At 40.5% G+C, this 20489-nt stretch overlaps 1 protein-coding gene across 1 annotated transcript in view; it reads right to left on the reverse strand.

Moving 5' to 3' along the window:
- Nucleotides 1–3237: 3237 nt before the first annotated feature.
- The window catches only part of C7 (complement C7), a 59067-nt gene continuing 41815 nt past the window's right edge, over nucleotides 3238–20489 (reverse strand). Inside the window, exons 11-18 of the mRNA XM_070934562.1 lie at nucleotides 19388–19616; nucleotides 16116–16287; nucleotides 14237–14324; nucleotides 13227–13359; nucleotides 10841–11032; nucleotides 9328–9424; nucleotides 6965–7149; nucleotides 3238–4377 (exon numbers count right to left, since the gene is read on the reverse strand). Of these exons, the coding sequence (XP_070790663.1) occupies nucleotides 4184–4377; nucleotides 6965–7149; nucleotides 9328–9424; nucleotides 10841–11032; nucleotides 13227–13359; nucleotides 14237–14324; nucleotides 16116–16287; nucleotides 19388–19616 (1290 nt within the window). The 3' untranslated portion in view covers nucleotides 3238–4183. The remainder of the gene's footprint in view (nucleotides 4378–6964; nucleotides 7150–9327; nucleotides 9425–10840; nucleotides 11033–13226; nucleotides 13360–14236; nucleotides 14325–16115; nucleotides 16288–19387; nucleotides 19617–20489) is intronic.

Below are 20489 nucleotides of genomic sequence, written 5' to 3' on the forward strand. Positions count from 1 at the left end.
TCCCAAGGTCATTCCCACATACCATTACCTTATAAACAATGGTTTGAGCATCTAGAGGAAAGGTAGGCTATAATTCTAACAAATAAATAATTGAATAGGTGGATGCATTATTCACCCTGGAATCTTCATACTAATTTGAATGAAATTCAATGGTGAAAAAAGTAAAGTTCTACATTTAGGCAAGAAAAACAAAATCCACAGGTACAGTATATGTGGTACCTTGCTCAATGGAATGTAATTGTGAAAGGGATCTTGGAGTCCTAGTGGACAACCATTTAAATCTGAGCCAGCAGTGTACAGCAGCTGCTAAAAAAGCTAACACAGTTTTAGGCTGCATAAACAGAGGGATAGAATCATGATCATGTGAAGTGTTAATACCACTTTATAATGCCTTGGTAAGGCCACACTTGGAATACTGCATTCAGTTTTGGGCGCCACGATGTAAAAAAAGATTGGAGACTCTAGAAAGAGTGCAGAGAAAAGCAACAAAGATGATTAGGGGACTGGAGGCTAAAACATATGAAGAATGGTTGCAGGAACTGGGTATGTCTAGTTTAATGAAAAGAAGGACTAGGGGAGACATGATAGCAGTCTTCCAATATCTTAGGGGCTGCCACAAAGAAGAGGGTGTCAAGCTATTCTCCAAAGCACTTGAGGGCAGGACAAGAAACAATGGGTGGAAACTAATCAAGGAGAGAAGCAACTTAGAACTAAGGAGAAATTTCCTGGCAGTTAGAATAATGAATCAGTGGAACAACTTGCCTCCAAAAGTTGCAAATGCTCCAACACTGGAAGTTTTTAAGAAGATGTTGGATAACCATTTATCTGAAGTGGTGTAGGGTTTCCTGCCTGGGCAGGGAGTTGGACTAGAAGACCTCCAAGGTCTCTTCCAACTCTGTTATTCTATTCTATTTTTAAGATTTTAAATATTCTGGATCCCATTATGTTTTTTTGTAGCATTTGTTGGCATTATTTGAATTTTGTTCCCTTGGTAAAAGTGCAAAGTGAGCACCCTGGATTTATCATTGTGCCTATTTCACAAGCCCAGTAACTTTCCCGGAGGCTGAGCTGATAAATGAGCCAAGTGAAGGAAAAGTGCCAAACCTCTTGATTAATGACCAAGCTCTGAGTTATGGATTAACCTGAAAGCTCAATAATACAGATTTACTTTTTATTGACAAGTTATCTCAGCAATAGCAATGGGATTGATTTTCACATGAATATGCTTAGAAGTGTAGCCATAAAGCTAGGCATTCTGTCTCCTGCTGAGATATTAATAAAAAGAACTCATGATGGAAAGTTACAGAAGGTGGCTGCAGATCAAACTAGGTTCAGAGAAGAAGGTCTGGCAAGCGTGTCTTATATAATCCAACAGACAATGTGGACAGACATAACAGGAGCAAAATACATCGAATACATGGAAGCAACACTATAATAGATTACCTTCATAGGATCACTCTACAGTATTCAGACATTTTGAGCCCTGAGCCATTAAAGAAGTGGGTGTATTATATATACAGTACTTCCAAAGTTTAAGCTAGACTTGCCTTTGTTCAATTATTTGTCTGAATTCCTGAGAGCTTTGAAAGTGCACAAAGGGCAAGACAATGCATACTTAACTAATTTGTGCCGGTGTGTTCTACCCACTTCTTTTTCAGAAAAATCAAGGAAATCATGGAATAAATGGGAGAGGAAGAGGAAACATCACAGATAGCCCTACCCTTTATGTAGTGTCAAAACTTTCATGTTTCAGGGGAAGGTGTTTCTGTTGTCTGAGAGTACAGATGAAGTACAGAGAGTACAGTTTTTATAACAAAAATAGAGCTTCCAGAATATTCTCTGCTTCAGAGATGTGTTGAAGGTTTGTTATTTTTTTTTCCACCAAAATGATTTAAAGCTGTTTGTGTTATGGGGGAGAGAGTGATTTAAGAGCAGAAATTGGAATTATTTGCCTCTCAGAAAGAGGTCTCCCATTCTGAACCCTAACCCTATCTTTCAGAGGAAAAGAAACAGGTTGGATAGAGTGGCCATATCTCATCTGGTACATCATTGGGTCACTGGAAGTCTCTCATGGCCCTCAGGTTCAGTGGTGGGATTCAAGTAATTTAACAACCGGTTCTCTGCCCTAATGATTTCTTCCAACAACCAGTTTGCCAAACTGCTCAGAAAGTTAACAACCGGTTCTCCCGAAGTGGTGTGAACTGGCTGAATCCCACCGCTGTTCAGGTTCAAGATGATAAGGTTCATCTCTCAACTCTTAAAATTTAATCTCTTGCATTCAAGTCATGAGAGGTCTTTTTATCTTGATTTTGAGAGGACCAGGGGGGAGAGCGAGCATATGGCACATAGGTGGAACATTGTCTGCCATTACTATCCTCTATTGCAGGGGTGTCAAACTCACATCGTCAAGGTGGCATCACGTGATGCATCAGGACTTTTTCCTCCTTCGCTAAACCGGGTGTGGGCATGGCCAGCATGTGATGCATCTGGCCTGCGGGCCGGGAGTTTGACAGCCCTGTCTATTGGCTTCCATCCAGGGGTGGGCTTCAGATCCTTTAGCAATGTGTTCGCTGCCCTCTTGCTGGGCGGGCATGGCCATGGCCTAGTTGGCTACCTGCGGCGGTGGGGCAGGCTTTTTTGCCCTCCCCAGGCTCCAGAGACTTTCCTTGAGCCTCTGGGAGGGCAAAAACCGCTTCCCCCAGGGTCTGGAGGCCCTCTGGAGGTCAGAAACAGGCCCATTTCCATACTTCCGGAACCTCCAGTAGACCCATTTTTTGCCCTCCCAGACCATTCGCACAGCCCCTGCATGTACCTGGAATAATGAAGTGGAGACTCCTGGGAGGGGCGGGAGGGGCAGGTTGGGCGTGGCCAGCCGGGGTGGCATTTGGGGGTTTGCTGAACCTCGGTGATCCTTGGCTAGAGGATCACCCGAATCCTGCGAAACCCCCAGGAGCCCACCCCTGTTTCCATTATTAGGTTCATTTAGCTCTAAGTGTTGCAGGATGGAGGCTTCCTTTAAAGGCTGGATGCTCCTTTCAGCACATGGACCGATGATTTCATGCTTATAAGCTGTACACTAATTGTTGTTTATCTATCACTGTTGAGTTTCATGTTTGCTGAACTTCAAACTTGCTGAAATTCTTTTGAGCTTGTTCAAAGATCAATAAAAGTAAGGTCTGTGAATCACACTGAAGAAATCACACTGCCACAATTTTTAAAACGAAATTTATTGGTATGAAAAGTCAACTTCTTTGAATATTTCAGGACTGCTTGCTTGTTCAAAAACTTTTTTTTATTAAAGTTTATTGTAAGATAAAGCCACAAAAAGAAACAAAAGCTAGAAAGTTAAGAGAAAGAAAAGTGCAAAGAGAAAGTAAGAAAAAAATAGTAGCAACTTCTAACTTTGTTCAGTGCAGTAGAGTACAAAAAATAAAGAATTACAACTCTTAACCTTTTGCCTCACATTTCTCAACATGTCAAGCCATTTCTATAACACAAAATCATCCTAATCATTAAAACCTAAAATCAAAGTTTCAGTGATTTTAATTTCAAGCAAAAAGTCCAGAAGCATAATAGTTCAGGATTGTTACAAAAAAAATCTATCAACCCAACATCTGTCTCTTTATTTTAGTAAGACAAGGTGAAAGAGAGGTGGATTATGGCAGGTGTCCAGAACTAATCATCTGCCAGGCAGAATGTAGATCACTAAACAGAACTGTTAGCCTGCCAAATACTAACATCATTACAGTTGTTGTTAGCTAGTCAAAATTTCCTTCATCCCTTAGTGCAGAAGTACTCAACTTAAATTCCCGGGACTGCATTGCACGTGGCCTGCAGAAGTGGAAATTATCAAATATACTGTATAACTAAAAGTAATTTTATTAACAGCATTTCATCTGCAAACAAAATAAAAATTGGTTTTGAGGTCTTTTTGTCAGCTATTATTTTTTGGAGTGTGGTTAGCCTACCATTGATAGGCCAAAAGAGATTCTTGGTTAGAAGACGTTGAGTATTTTTTTCCTACTGGGCTGCTCTAAACAATATAATGTTTGCAAACTGTTTTTTCCATGTATTATTTAACAGAAAGAGGTATTTTGCTAATTTCAATAGCACTCTTGTCTCTATTTTTCTGCCTCTGTTGTTAATTGCATTGTCCACTCAATTCTATTACCAATGGCATTAATTATTGGGAAATTTGTTGTGTAGAACAAGGTGTTATGCTAATTACTCTGACATTATCTCCATTGCATCTGAGGATGCCAGCCTCGCATTCAGTCATAGTCTGTGTCTCAGGACTTCCATTCACATTGACACAAATGCTTGTTCCAAGTTCGCTGCATTGTCCATCATCTCTGCATGTGCACGTATTGGTGGACTCTAAATAATGAACAATTGCAAAGTAGGAGGTTAACGCAATGAAAACAGAAAATCAGATCTGAAATACATAAACCAACCTAAACAAATGATTAAGTGAGAGTGAGAGTTATTTAAAAAGGGCCAAATTAATATGTTTATGGTTTGAAAGATGTATTGGGAGTTTTCACCAATGGTCTAGAGCAGTGGTCACCAACTGGTGGTCCATGGACCACTGGTGGTCTGCGAGAAAATTTTGGTGGTCCACAGAAAAACTATTTGCATTTTTTATATTGCACTAAATCAGGGGTCCTGAAACTACAGCCCCTGGACCGGATACGTGCAATGAACATTTGTGTTGCTGCAGAGAGTCTCTGTTGTGACTCCGACCCCCGAGCCTGTTCTAACAGAGGGAGAGGACTCAGAAGGTAAAGGAGAGGATTTGGCAAGGCCTCCCTCTCCAGGACCCTCCTCTCTGGCAATGCCTCAGGTTTCCTCTGAAGGCCAAGAGATATGCCAGGAGCAAGGCACTTCAGAACAGCCGCAGATAGAGAGCGAGGGGGATGAGTTTTGGCTGGATCGCAGACAGCGTCGGAAGGATAAGCATGTGCAGCAGAGAAAGAGGCGTGGGCGGGCCAGAGATTGAGCTGAGTCACTGGACCACACCCCACAAGGGATAAAAGGGGGTGTGTCAGCTATTCAGGCCTTGTGACGGACAAATTGAAAAGCTCGGAAGTCATATCGTGTTTCTAGAACCCTGTTAGAATCTCTTTTTGGATTTCTTCGGACTGGACTTTGACAATTCTTTGCTTTGTGGAATTAATTTGGTATATTGGACTGAGGAGAAAAAAACTCCCTTAGTGAATAAAATCTCTTGGCAGGCAGTTCATGGTTCGCTGCCAAGACTGTTATCTTAAAGGAATTCCTGACTGTTTGATTCATGAACTCCTGGCTGTCTGTTTGTGTGTGTGTGTGTGTGCGTGCGATGGGAACAGAACAGTCTCCCCCTTCAGGGTCTTTTTGTGTGGGGCAGAGGGGGGCAGAAATTCTGACTTGGGGTCTGCTTCAGCTCCTGGTGCAGGGCTTTGGGCGAAGGCTGGAGGGAAGTGCCACTGGTGGTGAAGAGCTGGAGGGCCTTGTTCCAGTGGGACTGCATCATGGCCTGGAACTGACCATCTCAGCCCGCTGAGCCTCCAAGCACCGGTACCTGCCCTTGCACTCCCGCAGGTCTTCCCTCTGCTTGGAAAGCCTATGCTTGTAGTCCTCAGTGAGGTGCTTCTGCTGAGCCTCCTCGGTCAGATCCAATTTGAACTGAGCCAGCTGTTTTGCCAAATCTTTCTCGTGGTGGCTGCTTAGCTCCAACAACTGCTTCCTGTTGGAGCCCTACGGAACCCAGACGGGCAGGCGAGGAGTGGCTGAGAGGGGAGGGGCAAATAGAGGCTGTTGAGGCGCCCCTTGATGTGAGTGACATTGAGTTAACCATGCCCACTCAGTCACATGACTACCTAGCCACATCCACCCAGCCGGTCATTAGGCAGATTGTATTAGTGGTCCGCGGGATTTAAAATTATGAATTTAGTGGTCCCTGAGGTCCGAAAGGTTGGTGACCCCTGGTCTACAGTATTCTCCTGTGCAAGGGTAACCACAGAGTATGGTCAGAAAAAGTTGAGCTGGTGGCCAGGATGATGTGTTTAAAGCTCCAACAATTTTATTTTTTTTGGTGTTATGTATTTATATATCTGCAACACACATAAAAACAGATGTTTGATCTGTTTGTAGCTATCTGTTTGTTTATACTGATGACACCCTGCAGATACCTGGCTTCTATGATAGAAAAGAAGCAGCAATAGATGTAACAGGTCAGTAAACTCTGTGTGTACATATCTGTGGTTGAATCTTGGTGACTGCCTGGACAAATTCCTGCAGTTTTCTTGGCGAGATTTTAGCAGTGGTTTGCCATTGTCTGTTTTTTAGGACTGAGAGAGTGTGTGACCGGCTTAACATCACCAACTGGCTTTGTGTCTAAGGCAAAACTCCTGGTTTCTAGCCCAGTATTTCAATCACTAGATCAAACTGGGTTTTATAAGCTATTGCTTCACTCTAATTCCTTCCTCTGCTCTTTACATTGATTTGTGTTGTTGCTGTTAGTTGCGAAGTCGTGTCCGACCTGTCACGACCCAATGGACAACATTCCTCCAGGCCTTCCTGTCCTCTACCATCCTCTGGAGTCCATTTAAGCTCACACCTCCTGCTACAGTGACTCCATCCAGCCACCTCGTTCTCTGCCATCCCGTTCTTCTTTTGCCCTCAATCTTTCCCAGCATTAGGCTCTTCTCCAGCGAGTCCTTCCTTCTCATTAGGTGGCCAAAGTATTTGAGTTTCATCATAATAACCCTTAATTTTCCCTCTGAGGGCTTAATGGGAACTGTGAAAACTTTTTTGAGAAAATCCAAAGGGACAAAAAAATCACTCTAGGATCTCTGTGTGTGTGTGTGTGTGTGTGTGTGTGTGTGTGTGTGTGTGTGTGTGTGAATAACCCCTGGACTCTTTATCAGAGACAGATCCATATTTATAGTCTCTTAAATTTTGGAAGTAAGGAAAAATCTCTTACCATCACAATTCTCCCACAACTGACAGGATTCACAACTTCTCTCAGATAGGGTACGTGCTCTGCAGTTTTCTTCACTCGCTAAATGGTATTGCCTACCCCTACATTCGAGGGCATGCAACTTGCAAATGGTTAGCCACATGCTCCTCTGAGTTTTGGGGTCAGTAGCACACACATCCAGGGAAGAGCTGGAAAGGAAAAAAAAAATTAACTCCAGAAAATTCACCCACAATCCTCTTCTGACTTTTAACAGCAGGAACACACTGTCTGAATCTTCCAGGGCTGCATGACATCCTTGAAAACTTGGGATGCAATCTCTAAGCTCTGCTGCCAAATTGTAATTCTTAATATGTCGGAAGAGGAGAGTATTATACAAATCGAGTTTAATAGCTCAAACTGCCCAAAGAGCTGCTGATTCAGTTCTACAGAGGAATTATGGAGTCTGTCATCTGCACCTCCATAACTGTCTGATTTGGCTCTGCAACCAAACAAGACAGACACAGACTTCAACAGATAATTAGAACTGCAGAAAAAGCAATTGCTACCAACCTGCCTTCCATTGAGGACCTGTATACTGCATGAGTCAAAAAGAGGGCTGTGAAAATATCTACAGACCCCTCCCATCCTGGACATAAATTGTTTCAACTTCTACCCTCAAAATGACGCTATAGAGCACTAAACACCAGGACAACTAGACACAAGGACAGCTTTTTGCCGAATGCCATCATTCTGCTAAACAACTAATTCCCACAATACTGTCAAATAATTTACTAAGACTGTATTATTATTATTATTATTCTCTTCCTTACTAGTATCTATCTCTTCCCACTTATTACTATAACCATGTTGCTTGTATCTTTCAATTTATATTGTTTTTATTTGTTTCCTAGTACGATTTGATACCTTGACTATCACTAAGTATCGTTTTCTTCTTGATGAATGTATTTTATTCTCCTTATGTACTCTGAGAGCATATACACCAAAGACAAATTCCTTGTGTGTCCAATCACTCTTGGCCAATAAAGAATTCTATTCTAATATCAATAAGCTGCATACATTCATTAACTAGTATGATATCTTCAATCTCCATATATTTTCCAACCTTGTGGTGGAATTCAAGGGCAAGTCTTAGTGTAGCCTGGGGCTGAAACTGTCAACAGTCTAAGGACAGGATTGCCTTCCAGGATACATACTGGATCCAGATGATGACAGTGGGTGAAGCTCTACTTTTCCCAAACCCCCATTTCTCCTTAAGCTCTTCACATTCATTGTTTTGATAGGAGAGGAAGGGTAATAGCAATAATTTCCTTAAATCAAGCTTGTCTCATCTTGTGTCAAAAATGCAGGAACTAGAAGGGGAAATTTATTAATTTAAATTCAAAAATATTAAAAACTTTTTAAAAAACCCGTAACTTTATATAGTTCTAATCTAGCACAATGCCAGGTTATGTTAATGGCAGGGATATGCCAGCAAGTCATTCTGTGTGCATATTGGTCTCTGCAGGCACTGTAAACGATGGATAGTTGTTTGAATAGTGCCACATTCACAGTAAATATCCTTGTCTTTAATTCTAGCCAAACCACTGCGTAGTCTCTTTAAACATCTCCAAACCATCCACTCCTCCTCTGAACCTCTAGGCAACTCAAGCGGTTCTATTCAACTATGATATTATTATAATATTATAATAAACTATTATAATATTATATAATATATTATATATAGTATAATTATATTATATATTATATAATATTATAATAATATTATAATATTATTATAGTTTATAATAAACGATGATATAATATTATTATAATATGAGGTATTTCACAAGAAGAGTCCTCCACTCCTCTCCTCACAACAGAATCCCTTATGCCACCAGGCTTGAAATTTTGAGCTTTGACTTAGAACTATGCCGCCTTCAGTCTAACCTAAGCATAGTACATAAAATTATCCGCTACAACGTCCTACCTGTCAATGACTACTTCAGCTTCAATCACAATAATACACAAGCACACAATAGATACAAACTTCAGGTAAACCGCAAACCCCCATAACTTTAATTTTAGACTGTCTACTGTTGACCTCACCCCATTCCTAAGAGGTCTGTAAGGGGCGTGCATAAGCGCACCAACTTGCCTACCATCTCTTTCCTACTGTCCTCATTTATTCATATCCATTTCCTGAATTCTTAATCATATTTATATTTATACCTGTTATCTTATACATGTTTGACAAATAAATAGATAGATAGATCTTCCTTTTTTTGTAAACGAAGCAAGGCTCCAAAGCTTTTTAATTCATCCAGGATTCACACAGAAATTTAGAAATTTAATTTAACAGAAATGGCAAATCTGTTAAATCCACTCACCCGCATTCGTTTGGCAATTTACACACACACCGAGTCTCGAAAACTCTCTCCCAGGGTTGGCACTGAATCACTGTTGGATGTGTAACTGGAGGGGCAACTGAAATGAAAGAAGAAGCTTAGCAACACTTGAAGAACATGGGAAGCCAAAGAAAACTCCCCCAGCACAGCCTCAGGAGTTTCTCTGGGAGGGGATTCATGGACCAATTTTGAATAAGGGATATGATACTTTAATGACAAAATTAGGGTTTACCTTTTAGAACTGGTGCAGGTTTATGGCTATTGACAGTTCAACTAAATAATGACTGTGCTTATGATCGCTTCATTAAATGTTCTCTATATGCAATTGTTTAATAGCTACTGCAGTAATAGGAAGGTTTAAACCAGGGGTAACTTTAAGATGTGTGGACTTAAACTGCCAGAATTCCCCAAGGCTGGCTGGGGAATTTTGGGAGTTAAAGTCCATATGTCTCAAAGTTGCCATGGTTGGGTACCCCTGCTTTAAACTATTTCTCTTTAATCATGATTAAAACAAAAATCATGCTCCACTTTCCACTGCAATTCGATTTCCATAATGCCTATCCAATTTTAATGTTTGCATTTTAGGCTATGCTGTCATTTTATACATATAACATATAAAATAGCCCCCCCAATTCAGTCTTCTGAAACCCAGCTTCCTATCACTGGATGAAAATGGGGATTAAAACAAAATGTTAGGCTGCAAATTGGCTCATTAGAAGCAATCATTTAATGGAATACAATTATTACACTCAATCAAAAAAATAGTGGATGCATGTGACCTAGTGGTGAAATGCTCCAAAGTCTGCTACTGGTTTGCTGTGCACGCATGCGCAGTGTATGCCAAACACACACAGTGCGGGCACATGCACAGTGCATGCCAAATGTGCACTTTGCGTGCATGCGCACCTCAGGCACTACTCCGCAGTGCTGAAAAAGGAAGGTTAAGAAGCCTTATCCAAGGTAAGTAGAACAGCGAGGGAGGAGGAACAGAGGTGCCGTGCAATTTAGAGTCTCTAGAAAGCAAGATTTCCTGATTTCTAGAGAATATAAATCACGCGGCACAGCTGATCATTGAAAACATCGGTTCGCCCGAACTGGTAGCATTTTTTTACTACCGGTTCAGGCGAACCGGTCCAAACTGGTAGCATTTCACCCCTGATGTGACCTTAAAGAAAAAGTCATTGATCTAAACTTCATTGATCTCAAAGCATAATTATCAGGAATATAAAGTGTAAATGTTAAAACTGAATTTATCTTATGACAGGCAATGCTTGGATCAGGGCTGGCTTAAGACATTTTGTAACCAGAGACAAAATGAGGGAGCTCCCTTCATTTCATGTATAACAGTTTGTTGGACCAGCAACTGAATTAAGAATAACTTTTGTGTCTCTATCACCTCTGAAGATAGCAAACTAGCTTAGGAGGCAGAGATGATGATGATGATAGCATCTACCAAACTGATGCTATTTTTTAAGTATTTAGGACTGAAACATACCTTGTTTTCTGCAATGGATTTCAGCAAGGTCAGGAGACCATTTCAGACTAGGTTCACATAGAAGAAGAGATGATCCTACTAGCTGCATGTCATTTGGGCATGACAAGTGAATTTTCTCTCCAATCTGATAGGAAGGCTTCAGTGGATTTCCATTCAGCCCCCCGTCAAACCTTGGTAAAAGACAAGCCGTTTCTAAGAAAAAAGAAAGAAGTAAAGACACAAATATTTTCAATTGCTTTTTTCTATTTTCCCTTTGAAGACAATAGCCTTTACCTTTTTCAGCTGCATCTGAATCAGAAAATAACCGAAGTGATATGTGTGTGTTGTCTAAATTGTATGCACTGAACATCTCTTTTTCCTGCTTTTTTCCCCCTTTAATTTATCCCCCTATTTTCTGCTGCTCCATGTGACTTTTATTCTTTTATAATTTGGGTGATGAAAAATGTCAGGACCCAAGTTAGATCCTGACCTATAAACTGAGGACTAATACTACAGAACTAAAAAATGGCTATATCCTATCCAAGCATATGCAGATACATGTGAAGAGATTCAAATGGTCTTTCATGCACATTGGACTACAATTTCCATTATTCTCTGAATAATGAATAATAAAATAACAGTTTTCCAATAATAGTGAATAATAAAATAAAAGTTTTCCAATAGATTTGGAGCAGGAGTGGGGATCTATGGTCCTTTTATGGTCCATGGCTGGCTCAGGAATTCTGGGAGTTGAAGTCCACACGTCAAAAAAGGACCATGGTTCCCCACCCCTGATTTAGAGATTCCCAGGTTAGGTGCTCCTTCTTCATTCTAGCGCCATCCAGATATGCTGACTTCAGCTTCCAAAATTCCCCACCCAACACATCGATTGCTAAGAATTCTGGAGGATAAAGTCCTCGTGTCTGAAAGGTGACCACATTGGGGAAAGGATATTGGGCAGAATAAGGACAGAATATTCTTCTTTTGTTTGAATTATATAATATTTGAGTAACCAGATTTTTAAAAAGAGATAAACAAAGATTTATTGGGAGAAAAAAAATCCTAGTGCATGATCATGATGCATGATGAACACAAAACAAAGCTTTTGTGTAATGTGCAATTTAAAGGGAAATCATCTACATCTGCACAGAAGAAAAACACAGAAGGATAAATATTATGGCTACATCCTTTGATAAAATAATGCACAATGGTATATATTTGTATAGATATTTTAGTATGTGGAACATTTAGTTTTATAATAAGAAATCTTTAAAATGGTGAAGCGTAAAGAAAACAGTGACAGTTGTTTTCAGAATTGTTATGATTATATGTAATTATTTATGTGGAGTGAAATAAAATGATAAGCGTGGGGAACAATATGTATTACCCACCTTTTCCCCTTCTTTAGAACAGAGGTAGGAAGAAACTTGTCACAGAGAAGAAGAAAAAAGAATTACTGAGGACAACCACAGAGAGAAAACAGAAGAATGCTAATATGATTTTGGCAGGAAGGGGAAGAAAAAGACTGAAAACAGAAAGGAGAGAATTATTATGAATGTCAATTGTTGGGAATGTCAATGTTTAGACAACTACCGTGTTTTCCCGAAAAGATTTTTTTGAACCCTGAAATAAGCACTTGGCCTTATTGCCATGCACTCAAAAGCCCGATTGGGCTTATTATCAGGGGATGTCTTATTTTGGAGGAAACAGGACAGGGGTGGGTTCTACTTACCTTTACTACTGGTTCGCAATGGGGCCATGAGTGCGCTTCTGCGCATGAACAGATCATCATTTATGTGGCCCTCCCGAGCTCCGTTTTCATTGGCAGAGGGTTGCAGGAGGCCGTGGCAGCCAAAAAAAAAGCTTGGGAGCCCGTTTTCTCTGGCAGAGCATTCGGGCCACCACAGGCGCCCCCGACAGGAGTAATGTCGAGCTGGCCACACCCACCCTGGCCACGCTTATCCCAGCCCCCTGAGGTCAAACACAACCCTGATGCGGCCCTCAATGAAATCGAGTTTGACACCCCTGATCTAGGCAATTTCCTTTCCTATCAACAACTGACTAGTTGGTGAGAAAATCCAGTGAAGAAACAATACCCCAATGCAGTGTTTCTCACTTGCAATAGTTTGTAAGTTGTGTGAATTTCAACTCTGTCTGGGAAATTCTGGGAATTGAAGCTGTGGATGTTGAGAAACACTGTTCTAATGGATGTCAACAAATATTGTTTCTTCCAGCTGATAGGGCTTATTCCTCCCAATACCAATCTTTAGGGAATACTACCAAAGTAGTGATATTGTATCACTTACAGTCGTTCTAAAGTTATCTCTTTGGCCATTATGGGAATAGATATAGGACTAAACAGACTTTTTCTGTTTTAGCAGCAATTCTCTGTTATTCTGATACATACTCTGGCAGCTGATTGCTCCAATAGTCCATTTCAAGCCTTCAGCACAGGTAACAACTGGGTTTCCTACAATTACGTATCCAGTGTTGCAAGCATAATGGATGCTTTTCCCCACAGGGTAGAATGAATCAGCATCCTAGGAAAAACCAACAACCTTGAGAATCAATGAACAGAACAATAAACAAATCTTTATATGCAGAATATTCTTAGGGAATATATCAAACGATGCAACAGTGGTTTTTCTTTGGCTTATGCATTTTTGAAATATCAGTAACTGTTGGAATTGGGTACTTTTTTCTGCAGAGCAATAATAAGACCACAAAAAACCTTCTAGCAGTAGAACAGTCTCTGGAGCAGAGGTGGGTTTCAGCAGGTTCTGACCAGTTCTGGAGAACCGGTAGTGGAAATTTTGAGTAGTTCGGAGAACCGGTAGTAAAAATTCTGACTGGCCCTGCCCTCCATCTATTCTCTGCCTCCCAAGTCCCAGCTGATCAGGAGGAAATGTGGATTTTGCAGTAACCTTCCCCTGGAGTGGGCTGGAAATGGAGATTTTGCAGTATCCTTCCCCTGCCACGCCCACAAGCCATGCCCACCAAGCCATGCCACACCCACCAAGCCACACCCACAGAACCGGTAGTAAAATTTTTTGAAACCCACCACTGCTCTGGAACTTTGGTGAAAATAGTTAAGAAGTCAAAAACATCTTGCCTATCTTCCAAAAGGAGGGAGAGGAGGAGAAAAAGACAGAAAATACTTCAGTGGGTGTAATGAAGTATGTCAAAGGATTGTGGTCCTTCTGTTCTAGCTGTCTTATCAAAGTGTCCTTCCAAAGGGGTTGAACTGCTACAGTCATGCTACCAGGAAAATCAGAGTGTTGCAATGCCAATGCATCAAAGAACACCACATGTTTTTTTTTTTAAAATAAGTTAATATAAGATAATACTCTTAAGTTACATCTCTGTATCTGCACACAAATTCGGAATCCAAGGAATATTCTTCTATGACTTACTTACTTGAACATATCCATTTTCCAAGGGAGGTGGAGATGGGCAGGAGTCTCTGACAGTTCCAGAAGTATCAAAGCAGTGTGGCTCAATTGTTCTATAAAGCAAAACATGATAGACTACATTTTACCATATACCCTTCAAAAAATTTGTCACCTTTCATTTCAAAAAGCTTCATCAATCATCTGTCTGTCTGTCTATCATCTATCTATCTATCTATCTATCTATCTATCTATCTATCTATCTATCTATCTATCTATCTATCTATCTATTGAAGAAAGTTAGCACCCACCCCTCTCCTAGAAGAATGAAAAGTTTTAGGAAATATTAAAAAGGCAGAATATTATATTTCCCTGGGATGAGAAATTGAGAAACATGCTCTCAGAGACAGAAACTCAGCCCCAGCTCCCTGCCCCCAGCAGATATTTTGGTGCCAGCTTATCTGCAAGACAAAAGACTGGGCCAGCCTATCTACAAAACAAAAGATCTCAGCTCCAGGGTAATGGGATTAAGACATGACCCTCCAGGACATAATAGATTATATATCAGCAGAGCTCACCACATGGCACAACCAAGCCCCTTCATTAGATCGCCCAGCAAGGTTCAATCAAACTTGATTCAGAGAAACGTGACTCCACATGGGAGTCTGACTGCAACCTATAGGATACATGCCCTTGGCACAGGAACAGGAAGCTCAAGTTCAAAGCCCAAAAGAGGGTATAAATAACACTCACTCTCCACTCCATCTGGTCAGCTACCCAAGACTTCAAACTGATGTGGTCCGGTTCACCATTAAACCATTTTTCCAAGGAGGCTCCATGTTTCCAGTGTCTTTCTCCCCACTCGGAACTGAACCAGATGGACATTTCTTCCAACACTGACTGACTGACTGACTGACTGACTGACTGACTGACTGTCTGTCTGTCTGTCTGTCTGTCTGTCTGTCTGTCTGTCTGTCTATCTATCTATCTATCTATCTATCTATCTATCTATCTATCTATCTATCTATCTATCTATCCTCCATCACATTTCTACACTGCCCAGCTCACTTAAGTGACTCTGAATTGGTTTACAATGAAAAAAACATACTATAATATAAAAGTATAAACAAAAAGAGTTCAAGCAAACTTAAAAACAATATTAAAAATGTAGCTATTACAAAGTTACAGAGGCAGAGGGAACACACTCATGTCACACCAACCACCGCCAGGGTTGCATATCCCTCTTAGATCCCCCATATCTATTGACAGAACCAGCAGTGGTGGGTTTCAAATATTTTTACTACCGGTTCTGTGAGCGTGGCTTCATGGGGGTGGCATGGCTTGGTGTGTGTGTATGTCAGGGGAAGGATACTGCAAAATCCCATTTCCTCCCGATCAGCTGGGACTCGGGAGGCAGAGAATAGATGGGGATGGGGCCAGTCAGAATTTTTACTACCGGTTCTCCGAACTCCTCAAAATTTCTGCTACCGGTTCTCCAGAACTGGTCAGAACCTGCTGAAACCTACCTCTGAGAACCAGGTCTTAACTCTCTTTCTGATGGCCAGAAAAGTGGGGGCCCACCTTACCTCTGGAGGTAAAATGTTCCAGCGTGTAGGGGCATTGGCAGAGTAGACTCTCACTGAAGACACTATTTCATAAGATTATTCAACATTGAGCATATTCACATTATTATCTTCTACAGAGTATAAATTGTATGGCATTATATATATTGCATGTATGTGTGTATATGTTTAGATGCGTATACACACACGCACACATATATCCTCTGCAATTGATAATAATTTGAATATGTTTGATGCTGAATAGCCTTGTGTATGTGAGTGTGCACCATTGTCAAAAATACTTTTATATGTTGATCTTAAATTGACCATCAATAGTATTCCTACCGAAAATGTTGCAACTCTTCATCCTCACACTGAGGGTTTTGAAAGCTTTCACCAACGCAAGATCTTCCACCACCCTGTGGGAAAGGATTATTACAACTCCGACTTCTGGACTTCCTTCCGCTAGTACATGGGCTCCAAGAAGACCAGCAGCTCCAGCCTCCATTAATGACTCCTGTAACATGAAAGGAAAGTTGTAATTTAACCCCATGATCAGGGCTGGAACCGCAATATTCAGATATAAGACAGAGCATCCCTGATGGAAGTCCATTAGTTTTCCATTTAAATACCTCCAGAACTCAAGTCTTCATTGTAGGGATATTTTTTTATAATGAATGCTCCTATTTTCCCCTTCTTCTTCTGAAATGTTTTCATCTTTTATTGAACTTGGACTTTTCTTGACCTGGAACATCTGTCAGTACTTTGTAGCATCTCCAACTAATAATGAAGGAGGAAGCACATTAATCCTGTGAAGGGCCTCTTGTTTTCCTTTGAAAATGTACTGGTGACTCACTCATTTCGTTTTTTGCTAAGCTTCCTCCTTTTGCAATTGGGATTCAATTACCTCTAAATACTTAAGAAATTACTTTTTGATCTTGTGCTACTTTAAGGGAGAAGAGAAAAAGTCTGTTCTTCCTTGTTTACAAACAATATTGTATCCAATGCTTATATATGTGTATGTTTGTGTATGTATGTATGTATGTATGTATGTATGTATGTATGTATGTATGAGGGATGGTTTCTACTTACCTTTACTACCGGTTCGCAATGGGGCCGAGTGTGCGCAGAAGCATTTTGATGACAGTGGGCGGAGCCTCCCGCCAGTTTTACTACCGGTTCTATAGAACCGGTGCGAACCAGGGGCAACCCACCATTTGTATGTATGTACACACACACACACACACACACACACACACACACACACACACCTCAGGTCCCAAAGCATCACTGTCAAACAATTCTTACTGTAACCGATACATAGCCAAAATCAACCTCAATGAAATGTCCATCAACTGGTATTAAATCCATCCTCTGTAGCAATCAGGAAACACTTTTGTTTCAACTTCTTCTGGGTAAATACACATTTGTTTCAACTTTTCCTTGTAGAATGTGGTTTCAAGATTGCTCATTTTGCTTTTCATAAATACAATAGCAGAACTTGGCACCATATAATAGAGCAGAACAGTGTGATGTTATTACTTCCCATATACTAGATGTTATGATTCTACAAATGCAGACCAAAGGTTGTGTTACACTTTTTAACAGCTGTGCTTGTGATGCTATAACTGCCTCATGTTCAGTTGGTGATCGGTGGATTGGATGTTACACACTCTAGTGTTTCTCAACCTTAGCCCCTTTAAGATGAGTGGACTTCAACTCCCAGAATACTCTAGCTCTGCTGACTGGGAATTCTGGGAGTTGAAGTCCATTCATTTTAAAGTGACTGAAGTTGAGAAACACTGCTCCACACCAAATCCTTCCTTAGCTCTTTCTTACTGAAGGGAAGAGCCTGGAAGCTAATTAACCATAGAACATTTATTGCTTGGCTATTGGTATCTTGGAAACAACATTGAAAGTGTTCCAGTATTTATTTGCTTGTTTCTGTTTTAGATTTCTTCCCATCAGAATCAAAAGTCTTGCATCAGGTTACACATAGCAACAGAGTTCACACCATCATGCTTAACCAGATCAATTAAATATTTTGGATGTTCATTTAATAAACATGTTGTATAACAGAACAGCCAGTGTGTACCACAAAGTTAGGAGACAGGACGTACTCATTGCTCTCTTTGTGATTTACCCTACATTGTGCAAGGATTTCTGATGCTCAGAAGGAACTGAGGGGGAAAAAAGAGAAGACTGGACTTATACCAGAGGTTTCACTCTCAATTTATTTCTCCTTAAATGCTCCTAAATATGAATTGGTTCCTTTGCTGTCTAATATTAGGAATCTTGATCTTTAACTATCAGACCTTGCAGTCCTCATTTAGCAACCAAAATTGGGACCAGCAATTCGGTCATTTAAGCAAAGTGGTTGCTAAGTGGAACTGCAACTGGGTTTATGATTTACTTCAGCTTCTTTTGCTTTACCGGTAGTCCTCAGATTACAGCAGCAGCAGCAATTGGAACTGGAGTTGCTGTCACTAAGGGATGCAATTGTAAAGTGCAATGTCAGATGACCACATCAGTCCATGGGGTTGTCGTTGTAACCCCATGATGCTCAAGTAGTTAAGCAGGAAATGGTGGGAGTCCCAAGTATGCAGCAACGGAGGGGGGGGTGTTACTTTTACATCACCATCATTGCAAATAGTCATTGTATGAGGTAGTTACTACATGAGGACTGCCTGTATATAGATTCATTCTTATAAATGCAATTTATCTAAAACCTCATGAGTTGCTGTAAGTATGTTCCCATAATCACTACTTTGCTTGATATTAGTTACAGTCAGAGAATAGCTCTTTTCCTATGTTTAATGTAATCATACAATTTCTATTTATGTGTTTGTCAAACAAAAATTGCAAATTTGAAAGAACAAAATGGGGGGGGAAATGCGACAGACAGAGGTGGGTTTCAGCAGATTCTGACCAGTTCTGGAGAACCAGTAGCGGAAATTTTGAGTAGTTCGGAGAACCAGTAGTAAAAATTCTGACTGGCCCTGCCCCCATCTATTCTCTGCCTCCCAGGTCCCAGCTGATCGGGAGGAAATGGGGATTTTGCAGTAAACCTTCCCCTGGATTGTGGAGGGAATGGTGATTTTACAGTATCCTTCCCCTGGAGTGGGGTAGGAATGGAGATTTTACAGTATCCTTCCCCTGCCACGCCCACCAAGCCACGCCCACCAAGCCATGCCACTCCCACCAAGCCACACCCACAGAACCAGTAGTAAAAAATTTTGAAACCCACCACTGGCGACAGGGACAATAGCGCACTTATGCACACCCCCTTAGGAACCTCTTAAATATGGGATGAGGCCCACAGAGGTTACATTGGAATTAAAACTGTGAAAATTAGTACCTGAGACCACTGAATCAGGCAAGATATTCGAGACTTTTGACAACTCCGTTACAAAAATTGAATTTTTTTTTTATAATCAGCTTTTACATTTAAAAAAAAAAAATCTTACAATCAACTTTAAAGCACTTTACATTAATTTCTGTAGCAGTTCTGTAGAAATATTCCAAATTACAAAAAGGAAGAGCGGAGAAGATTTGAGTGTTACGCATTGTCCGGTCTATATTAAATCCCTGACTTCTGTGAAGGAAGGACTACTTACCCGGCTGATCTTGTACAAGAGTTCCCAGTTCACAAGCTGCTCCAAAGGTATACGGTTTGCAAAAACACATGCACTGAGTTCCTTCCACAATTGGCTCACCACCGTTCTGACATGGCTTGCACTTGCAGGGATCATTCTCAGTCAAATATTCTTCAATTGCCTTTTTCAGATACAGTTTTTTGACCGAAGCACATGGTACTTCCTTCACCAACTCATACAGCGGTGCCAGCTAAATAGAAGGCAGACTGTTAAGAATTCCACTCTTCTGCCTGGATATGTCTGATATACATTAACTTGAATTCTAAACTAAGTATACATAGAATAATGAGCACTGTCTGTAACAATTCATATTTGCATTAACATTCAAAGGACTTAAAAGTTATTTATTATTTATTTATTTATTCATTCATTTATTTTTCCTACTTCTTAACTGCCATCTCCCTTAGAGAGGGGCTCTGGGCAGTGTAGGAGTTCTGAGTGCTATATTATATTAATATTTTGTTGTTCAGTCATTAAGTTGTGTCCAATACTACACAATCCCATGGACTACAGTATGCGAAGCCCCACCCGTCATCCACTGTCTCCCAGAGTTTGCCCAAACTCATGCCTACAATGACCCTATCTAACTTCTCATCCTCTGCCAAACCCCTTCTCCTTTTGCCAAGACTGACTTGATCTTGGGAATTTGGGGATGATGGAGACATGACAGGGATGGGGAACAGATTAACATGACAATTGCTTGATAGAAAGAAGGATGAAAGGCATAATTGTGTGTTTCCTCTCTTTTAAAAATTTAATAATAATAATAATAATAATAATAATAATAATAATAAGAATAATAATAATAATAATAAGAAGAATCCTACAAGAAGCCACCTTACTCGGAACAACTTACATCCTCCGATGATACCTTAACAGTTCCTAGGTCCTTGGTTAGGACTCGAGCTGTTGAGCTATTAACCAGCCTCATAGGCTGTGAATCTCACTAAAGATTAAATAATAATAATAATAATAATAATAATAATAATAATAATAATAATAATAATAAACAATTGTCAATAAGAAAGACAAAAAAGTTTGGATAGTGGCAGTGCCTGGAGAC

This window comes from Pituophis catenifer, unplaced genomic scaffold (genome assembly GCF_029215685.1).
Source record: "Pituophis catenifer annectens isolate HBS135680 unplaced genomic scaffold, rPitCat1.0.hap2 SCAF_2, whole genome shotgun sequence".
Lineage (NCBI taxonomy): Eukaryota > Metazoa > Chordata > Lepidosauria > Squamata > Colubridae > Pituophis > Pituophis catenifer.